At 40.2% G+C, this 9,775-nt stretch overlaps 1 protein-coding gene across 2 annotated transcripts; it reads left to right on the top strand.

The window, feature by feature from the left end:
• Positions 1–222: 222 nt before the first annotated feature.
• Positions 223–5,443, top strand: LOC133888233 (protein TIC 40, chloroplastic-like). 2 transcript variants are annotated; one of them, XM_062328395.1, is made up of 14 exons: positions 223–571; positions 1,208–1,313; positions 1,395–1,452; positions 1,540–1,557; positions 1,980–2,238; positions 2,517–2,608; positions 2,713–2,776; positions 2,918–2,996; positions 3,513–3,553; positions 3,649–3,694; positions 4,098–4,195; positions 4,693–4,796; positions 4,871–4,918; positions 5,015–5,443. In XM_062328395.1, the coding sequence occupies exons 1-14, from the start codon at positions 397–399 to the stop codon at positions 5,066–5,068; spliced, it is 1,242 nt and encodes a 413-aa protein (XP_062184379.1). In that variant the 5' UTR covers positions 223–396; the 3' UTR covers positions 5,069–5,443. The 2 variants fall into 2 exon arrangements, with proteins under 2 accessions (XP_062184379.1, XP_062184378.1); XM_062328394.1 differs by having other exon boundaries at positions 225–571; positions 2,517–2,635.
• The last annotated feature ends 4,332 nt before the right edge of the window (positions 5,444–9,775 follow it).

Here is a 9,775-nt window from a genome sequence, read left to right as displayed (position 1 = left end):
TTTAATTGTCCGACGGATAAGAAATTGCACTATGAGGTGCAGAATGATAATCCTATACGCTATAAACATGTCAGGTCTATTAGAGGATCATGCAGGTTGATTAGTGGACGGATGAATGTTGCTGTCTGCTGATGCTTTCCGATAGCGTAGCACAGGCGCCATTAGCCTACTACTGTAGCAGCAATGCCGGCCGATAACCACCCCCACAGCGAAAGGGCGAGGGCTTTGGTTTCGTCGCCATCCCCTCGCTCTCTCCCTGGCCCGAGTCGATATCTCACCGCACGGGTAAAAAGGAGCCCGACGCCTCGCCGCCACGGCGACACGCGACCAAAAAACCCTAGGGAAAGCTAGCGAGAGAGACCTCAGAACCTCACGCAGGGGCTAGGGCTAGGGTCCATGGAGAGCCTCGTCCTCGCCTCCTCGTGCTCCGCGTCCCCGCGCCTCTCCCTCCTCTCCGCCGCCCGCGGCCGCCGCCCCTCGCTGCCTCTCCCCGCCGGCGTCGGGCGGAGGGGACCCAGGAGGACGAAGCTCGTCGTCGCCGCGGCGACGGCGGCTCGCGGATCCAGGAACGGTGAGGGGACTTGGTTATTCGGATGCCTCCCTTCCCTAATTGCGCGCTGTTCAGTGTTCTGCGAGCGAGGCGTACTGTGAACTTGGCGTTGAGCAGAGGAAGCTCGCGCTTTGAATGTCTTCAAGTGCTGGGGTTGTAGTTTTTGTCGGATTGTTCCGTTTTGTACGTCTCCCTATATATATATATCGACTAAATCCGTGCATGTTCTTCGTTTGGAGAACTGAGTGCAGTATCCTTAGAAATTAGACGTTCTATGCTTCCTCAACGGAAATTCCCATAATTTAGCATGTCTGTACATAGGAGTACTCAGTGGCGGAGCTTGGACCGAAATTCAGAGGGGGAGGTAAAGCTAAATGGGTTCCTACTAGGTCATAGAGGGGCGAATCAATGAAATATGTGAGATTGGACCCAAAATACACTACAAAATGCAGAAAATACACTACAAAACACGCCCCCCTGGCCACAACAATGCTCCGTCCCTGGGAGTACCTGAGGAGTAGGGATTGTAAAGTAGGAGTAACTGATGTGTAGAGAATGTTTCGTCAGCTTAGGATAGCCCCATTTTGGAAGGATTCTTTTTCAGTAGCACCTCCGATGTTCTGATTCTTTTTTTCGAAAAATTGTTCCTTACATCAGTTTTGGAGGGATTGAGCTCAAAGGGCTTGGCAAGCATGTCGTCTTCGACCAGCAGTGAAAATATGTCGACCGGAACTGGTACCCTGCCTCCCCCGTCGTCATATATGTGAGTTTGTTTCCTTGTTTTGTCTTGTATGCCATTATCGACTTTACCTTTGTGTGATAGCGTGTTGTAAAATCTCTGCAGCGGTTCGCCTGTTTTCTGGATCGGAGTCGGTGTAGCATTGTCTGTGGCGTTTTCCACGGTGTGAATCCCAATGCCTGTTATGTTATATCGTGCTGTTCTGTATATCTTCTGTTTGTAACTTAACACTTGGTGGTTGATATATCAGGTCTCTTCAATGGTAAAGGTGAGCTCACAGCTATTCTCTGTTTCTATGTCCTCAAACGGTATGTATCTGTGCATGGTGGGGCTTGAATCAGGGAGGCTTTTCCTTTAGACTTTTTGTGCTTACACCTGCTTAGTCTTCCAGTGCATCTATACTGTATCAGTAATTGTCTTGCCATTTCAGAGCTTTGTGTTTTATTATTTTAGCAGTCGAAGCATAGTATGTAGTCCTATGAAGGTTGGAGTAATTTGACAGGTGGTTTATTTTCTGTATCCCATGTTCCTTCAAATTTTATACTGTTGCTGCAACCTGCAATTACTATCATTTGTTGTTCCCTTTTACTGTTTTTGTCTGTCTAATAGTTGCATTGTTTGAATTTGTCTGTACGTGAGATGCATCCATTTGCTTGCTGATTATTTCACTTGTTGCTAAATCTGTTGCAGAAATATGCCATGCAACAAGCATTTAAGTCAATGATGACCCAGGCACCACCAAACACTTTCGGCTCCAACTCGCCTTTCCCATTTGCCATGCCACCACAGGCAGCTCCCACTGCCCCAAGCGGTTACCCATACTCCGAAACAAAGAAAGATACCTCCCCACAGGGTGCAACTGTTGATGTTTCAGCTACTGAAGTGGAAGCCATTGGAACTCCAAAAGAGGCGGACGTGGCTGAAACATCAAAGCCTGCCAAGAAATTTGGTATTGACCTTTATATCCATAGATTTCCTTTCCTCCAACTATCCTTGAATGGAAGGTTGGGTCTTTCTGTGTGCCAGAGCATACCCAATTTATATGTTGTGTATTTATTGTGTTTTTTTGTGATTGTATTTCTTGCCCCTCTTCTAGCACAATACCAGGGAATAAAAAAGCACACCGCCCATTGACTGTGCTGCTGCGTTTCGCCATGCTTAACTTCATTTTCGTCATATATTTGGCATCTGTATCTCGTTGTGACTATCGTAACAAATTGTATGCAGCATTTGTTGATGTTTCTCCTGAAGATTTGCAGCAAAAGAACCTCCAATCTTCACTGGAGACAGTTGATGTGAAACCTGATAGTACAGACAGTGTAAGTAAGGAGGATACTGAGCAAAAAGTAAGTTATGTTACAAAGCTTCGTAATAAGCTTCCTGCAAAACCCATAGTATTTAATACATTCTATGATTCTCAAAGGTTCCCACAAATGGAGAGGCTTTTAAGCCGAACGAGGATGCTTCTCGCGGGCCAACTGAATCTAGTAAGCAATTACAAAAAAATATATATATAGATACATGATTTTTATTTGTCTCAGTATTTTTCTTAAAATGATGTTAGTGTTCCTTTTATGCGTTGTTTCCTGGTTTATGTGGATAATCGCCCTGAACTGATTATGTTATAGGTAATACGGGACCTATGCTATCCATTGAGACAATCGAGAAAATGATGGAAGATCCAGCTGTGCAGAAAATGGTTTTTCCGTAAGTTTGCCACCTACCTGAACTTTGCTATTTTTACCTTTGATTCTATTAAAAACATCTACTTCCACAGGAATTGGGTTTATTTGGTTGTAAATTGTAATAGTTCAGTGAAATATTGATTATCATCAATTAATTGCTTTAAACTACCGCATGCACTGTTGCGTAAGATGGAATGGCTCTAGAAGTTTGTCAGTGTTGCAGTTCTTGCTTGTTATGTGTTGGGGATGATTGAATCATGCAGCAAGGCCTCCTAAGTCCGAAGTAATGAACAGTACCACTGAGTAACTTAATATCATTTTGTTGGTGATCCAATTCTTGCTTGTTATGTGTTGGGAATGAAGTGGTCATGACTCGTGTTGCTAGGCCTCCCACGTAATGGGCAGCCTGCCAAATCAATTTCAATAGTTCTGAAGTTACTAATTCTTGTATCACAGAAAACTAAGAATAAATTAAGAACTCTCTTTTCCTTCCAAGTACTTCGGAAAAAAAGGTTGCTGATCTCTTCACATGTTGCAGCTACTTGCCAGAAGAGATGAGGAACCCAGATTCATTCAAGTGTACGCCCTTGATTACTTATTTAAACACTTCATATCACATAACTGGAATTTATTTTCTATTTTAAATAGTGATGTGTGTAAATCTTATTTTCCAGGGATGCTTCAGAATCCAATGTACCGCCAACAACTACAGGATATGCTGTAATACATCTATTTGCACCCCCCCCTTCGTATGTGCATCAGTTTATTATTTTACCTTTATAACTTGGATATCGCATTGTTGAAGTTTGCATGTTTTTGTAATTAAAGTGTAACCTGGCAGGAAGCAGTTCAACTGTCACAAAGATGAACCCATTAGCCCATGTGATATTAATCTTGAATAATGATGCCATGGGATGGTAGAAGGCTGTAGGATCATGCCAGATATCTGAGGGGTTAACCAACTCCTGCTATGTTATCCCAAAACTTACACCCAGGCCCATGGACATACTGGTTATCATGCCCACTGCAGTGTGCAGTGGAGCTAATAAGTAGCAATATATGAATTAAAATAGTGCAAAATTGTTCCCTGGCCTTTTTATACTAATGTTTTGCCTATTAACAGAAATAACATGGGTGGTTCTCCTGATCAATGGGACAACCGCATGCTCGATCACTTGAAGAACTTTGACCTTAGCAGTCCAGAAGTGAGGCAGCAGTTTGGTGAGTAAGTTAGATGCTTTCCACATTACTTAGGTTCTGTTTGGAACGGTGAATTATGCAGGAAATCCCCCTGACCTCTCCTCTCATGTGTTGCTTTTGTTTCATTGTTCATGTGTAAATGAATATTCTGAATAACATGGTAATTATCTTCGTCCTTCAATATAAGTATGTACATGTGAGCATGTTGGAAGCTGACACAAATTTTGGGCTGGAGTGATGTCATATTGAGGATCCGATGTTCTTTTAATACCCTTGTTACTTTCTGGTTCTAAAACCTAGCATGGTTTTTGCACATGCTTCTATTGTGTTCTTTTCATGCTTGGAAGGTAGTGGAACTAGTTGAATTTATTTTCGTTAAGAATCCATTCTTTAGTATCAATTTTCTATTGTTTACCAGAAGTCATTTATTGCAATTTTGTTTCATTAGTTACCCAATTAAAGCATGGGTTACTTAAAATCAAGATATGAACTCCTAAACTCTTTGATTGCTTGTACAGCTCAAGTTGGCATGACTCCGGAGGAAGTAGTATCTAAGATCATGGCAAACCCAGAAGTTGCTGTTGCATTCCAGAATCCAAAAATCCAAACAGCCATCATGGATGTAAGATCCTGTATAAATTCTCCCATTACTGCTTAGTTATTTGATTCTTCTGACATGGTGTCATCTTGATGCAGTGCTCGCAGAACCCTCTTAACATTGTAAAATATCAAAATGACAAAGAGGTATGTTTTGACCCTGTTGACACTTTATCATTTAAATTAAACATACATTATGTTACACCCAGCTCCACTTTCTGATCTGATGTCTCATTCTGTTAGGTCATGGATGTTTTCATGAAGATATCACAAATATTCCCCCAAATTAATGGCTAGTCGATCTTTATCATGAGATTGCAGTTTTGTGTCCAAATGGCTGCGGTAGCATCTGTTGACTGGCTGACTGAGTGAAGAAAATGAGTCAATCAGTTCCGGTCATTATTGCGAGAAAGATGTACCCCGTTCTATCATGTTTTCTGAGTTGCCGGTGTACATCGTATCATTAAGCTTTTTTTGGTGTGGTTATGTACCTGCCTAAAGTGAGATTAGTCAATGTAGCAAAGCCAAGATTGTTATTCAACTCCCTGCCGGTACAACTGTGAAGTCGCAGGATGTGAAGACGCTGAGACATATCATATGACCTCAATTTTGATATATTATGTAATATATTAGTGTCACCATGGCAATGCAAATGAATTTTGTTTAAACGTTCTCCGACTGTTCGGCCGGGTGACAAGTTTGCAACCTTTGTTCCACACGACTGATTCGCAGGGACTTTCTGATTTTCATCCCGCTGAGGTTTTATTGTCGACCAGAACGGTCTTACGATGTACGAACCAAAAGTCCAAAACAGTGCGTCGCTTCTTACGATTGCAATTCAAACGTTCTCTTTTAGGCAAAAACTGATAGGTGCTCTGCCTTTTCATATTAGGCAGTGGAAGAGAAAAAAAATATACAGAGTTCGGCTGAGATGCCTAAACAGGGGGAAACAAAGAAGCAATAAAAAAGAACGTTTTGACTCTGCTGGCCTGGCCTGCCATTCACTCACACGGCTATGCAGCTCGCTTCTCCGATCAAATCAAACCACGTCGTAGAACAGACGTTCTGGCACAGCGCCAACAGACGTGAACAACCACTACGTGGCCCTGTGGGTCAAACACAACAGCTCGAGCGTGCAACGATCAGATATGACCACTGGCCGTGAAACTTAGGTGCTGTCGGGTTGGATTTTTTCTGTTTTTTTTTTTACAAGCTAGAAGTTTAACCAAACAAACAGCAGAAAAGCTAGTTTTTAAAAAATTAAAAATTTAGCTTACGAGAAAATAAACTAAAAACTGAAAAATTGGTTGAAAGTAGCTTTTCTAATTTTTAACGTGCTGAGAAGCTAAAAATTTATTTAAAAAATCAATAGAAAAAGCTATCGATCAGAAACCAGAAGCCAATTTTTCAGCCCAAAAACCAAAAGTCTCAGCCTAAACAACAACAGCCTTAATTGCCGACTCGTAAGAAGGAAACGTGCCGTAAGAATGTCGACCGGTCTGTTGGAAGATTTTCCTCGACGCTGTAGATGGTGAAATCTGCAAATACAGCTTGTAAAACATCCCTACTCAACAGTACAGGAGGTGATGGTTTTGTATCTTTCAGTCCGGCGACTCAAAGGCAGAAGATGGAAACAAGAAGACGGAGAGATCAGAATTCAGGTGAGCTTGTCGCTGACAGACTGCCACTCATGCATTTTAATTTTTAACGCGCGATCTTATTGTAAATCAAATAGGTAGCAATGTCAAACTTTTTTCTGCACGAAAAATAACACACAGTGGTTGGTTTTTCTGATACGGATGTGTCATCTGAAATATTGCCGAGTCCAGAAGAAAGAACCATTGGCTCTCAAACTGGAGAAGCTGTATGCAGAAACGAGCCGTGCAATCACCAACGTTTGCTGTTGTTACACTTGAACAACTACATACCAACTCTTGCCGTACTATGGTAGTACGACTTGGTACTTGGCCTCTCATTGTTGCTTTTAAATGGGATTATGGTAATGATTAAAAAAAAGTTGCAGAGGGAGACCGATTGATCGTCTCTGACTGCTTTGCCGCATTGATAAATCTCCACCAAAGACTTTTTAATCAGATGCTTTAAGACTTCCGAAACCTGCAAAATATTTGAATCCGAAAGTGCATAGATCTGGGTTCAGCACTGCATCAACTTCAACTCTGTAGGCCTTGTACAAAAACTGCAATGGCGGCTACTTTTCGTAAATCACAAACAAAGCGAATTTTGACAAGTTGCATTGCATTAAGCCATGAATGTATTCATGGTTCACAAGGTTGAAATAGACACTGGTAGAGAATAGTGTGCAGATTGATGATACAAAATGGTGTGCAGATTGAACTAAAGAAAGCTTTGCTGAACGCAGACACAGGTAGAGAAAAGATGACGGAAATGAAGCAAAGTTCATGCTATATTTTGAGACAGATTGGGATTCAGAACTTGAGACCTGATCGAAAACTCTAAAATCCCAGAAATGATCATATGATATACAGTACCTGTCTGGAACATCGAAAAGGGCAGACTTTCAATACAAACTAGTCTGATTGATGTGCCTATGTCGCGCCCGTTTTTATTTTGCTGTGTAGAGCACGACAAAAAAAGACTAAAAAAATTAGGTTCACAAATTTTGTACATTTCAATATTTATTTATGGAATTATTAATGTTAAACACATTCAATTAATTATAAGAAAACAATAGTACTTTTATGCATGCACATAGTTTTAATATATAGGTGGAAGTAATACTAACCTAAAATAATTCGTTTCATTTTTTTGAGTTTTAGATATTTTTCTTTGCATTTTAGATTTTTTCAACCGATTTATTAATGTAACTAATATTTATTTTAACATTTTTCTAGAATGCCCGAAAAAGAAAATTACATATATATATATGTATGTACATGTATAATATTCGTATATATGTATATCTATACATATATATATATACATACATATATATACACATGTATATGTATACTTATACGTATATATATATATATATATATGTATATACATACATAGGACCAACTGCTACAGTACATATAGTATGTATATCTATACATATATATACACACATACATACATACATGTATACATGTATATGTATACTTATACGTATATATATATGTGTACATACATAGGACCAACTGCTACAGTACCTACAGTAGCAAGGGCCTAAGATTTCACCGATTCCAGTCACTTTAGTATATAGTAGTTGATGCGAATAGTACAACCATATGACTCAGATCTTCTCAAGTTTGAATATGACCCACATCAATACTATATCCTACGGTGGAGGAATTAGCACCCTCTCAGGGGCCTTTCTACTGTAGCAGTAGGTCCTGAGTACATATATGTACATACATGTATATATATATGTATATACATACATATGTAATTTTCTTTTCCAAAAGTTCTAGAAAAATATCGAAATGAATATTAGTTACATTAATAAATCAGCTGAAAAAATCTAAAATGCAAAGAAAAATATCTAAAACTCAAAAAAATATGAAACACATTTTTTTAGTTAGTATTACTTTCACCTACATTTAAAACTATGTGCATACATAAAAGTACTATTGTTTTCTCTATAATTAATTTAATATATTTAACATTAATAATTTTATAAATAAATATTGAAATGTATAAAATTTGTAAACTTAATTTTTTAGTCTTCTTTTGTCGTGCTCTACACAGCAAAACAAAAATAGACGCGGCGTATGCGCGCCAATCAGACTAGTCACATTTACATGGGGAACTTTAATTAAAGTTGCAGTACGCCACTTTGCTTGTGTTCTAGGAATCTTTTGCACACCTGAAAGGGGCTCTGAACTTTTCGTTAAAAAAATAATGACCAGGTAAAACAGGCCATGGGCGAAAAGTGCAGTTCGATCAACCACTTCCATTCACACAGAAAAGACAGCAGTTGCATACAAAATTGAATTGGGAACATCATAGAAAAGTGCCGCATGCAGTACCTAGCGTTCAGATTGTAACACATTGTACTCGCACCAGCAGACGAGCTGAACAAACGGCAACACGATGTCTGAATCTCTGAACCAACTCAACTATTCATGTCAACATAAACAACACCGTACTTTTAGGCAAAACTGGTAAAGGAGAGGAAAAACAAGAAAGAAAGATGTCGATTACTTAACGGCAAAATTCAAGAAAAAAAATAGTACAAGAGGGTAGAAGAAGAAGAAGAAGAAGAAGAAGAAGAAGAAGAAGAAGAAGAAGAAGAAGAGATGTAATTGACACCTTAACCCTTGAGCCATGCTCATGCCAATTGGCAAATTGCAGGTTAGGTCAGCAGCAGCTTCTTGGGTGACCACATGAAAGCATCTAGTGAGTATCAGGTCTGAGTGGCCAGTGACCAGTAAACCAAGAACAGAACTTGATTTCTCACCACTCACATTTCTTCACCGGCAGTTCGATTTTTCGAAACGAGTGGCCGCACGAACTGACTTACAGTCTCCATTCTCCGTTAACGCGTCACCGGCGTGTGGAAAGATACAGTAGGGCCTCATTGGACGTCTGCAAATTGGATGTTGGAAAGATGCTGCATGCTTTTCAAATCATCTCCATTTTGGGCCTCTTGCAGGCTGCAAATACAAGGGGCTGACTGACCACATGTTTCAGTTCTTTGGTCAGGGTCAGAGACCTGGTGACTGGTGGTCAGCAGTCTCGAAAACGCGTATGGCTTTTCGATCTCAAGTTCCAGTTCCTCCGGAAAACACCAAAACTGTCTGTCTTGTGTGCCGTATATGCCATCAGTCTTTGTTTTGTACGGCGAATTAATTTTTGGGACGAAAACAGCAAATGATAGAGCTCATTTAAGATTTTCTGGTATGGTTTTTATTTACGGAAAAGCTAAAACGCACTTGAGCGTTTCAGGGCACTCCAGCGCTCGATTTTCTGGCCACGCGATGTGCGCCACGATTTGCGCTCTAGATCTTCTCTCCCAACTCTAATATGAATTCGATGAGG

Source organism: Phragmites australis, chromosome 13 (genome assembly GCF_958298935.1).
Source record: "Phragmites australis chromosome 13, lpPhrAust1.1, whole genome shotgun sequence".
In the NCBI taxonomy this organism is placed as follows: domain Eukaryota; kingdom Viridiplantae; phylum Streptophyta; class Magnoliopsida; order Poales; family Poaceae; genus Phragmites; species Phragmites australis.
The sequence above is the reverse complement of the archived record's forward strand: the minus strand, read 5'-3'. Positions and strand labels throughout refer to the sequence as shown.

Excerpts from the sequence above, each read along its gene's own strand:
- LOC133888233 (XM_062328394.1), top strand. The coding sequence starts at position 397 with ATGGAGAGCCTCGTCCTCGCCTCCTCGTGCTCCGCGTCCCCGCGCCTC. Across the intron at positions 2,239-2,516 it reads AAAGCCTGCCAAGAAATTTG|CATTTGTTGATGTTTCTCCT; the intron begins GTATTGACCTTT and ends AATTGTATGCAG. Across the intron at positions 2,997-3,512 it reads GTGCAGAAAATGGTTTTTCC|CTACTTGCCAGAAGAGATGA; the intron begins GTAAGTTTGCCA and ends CACATGTTGCAG.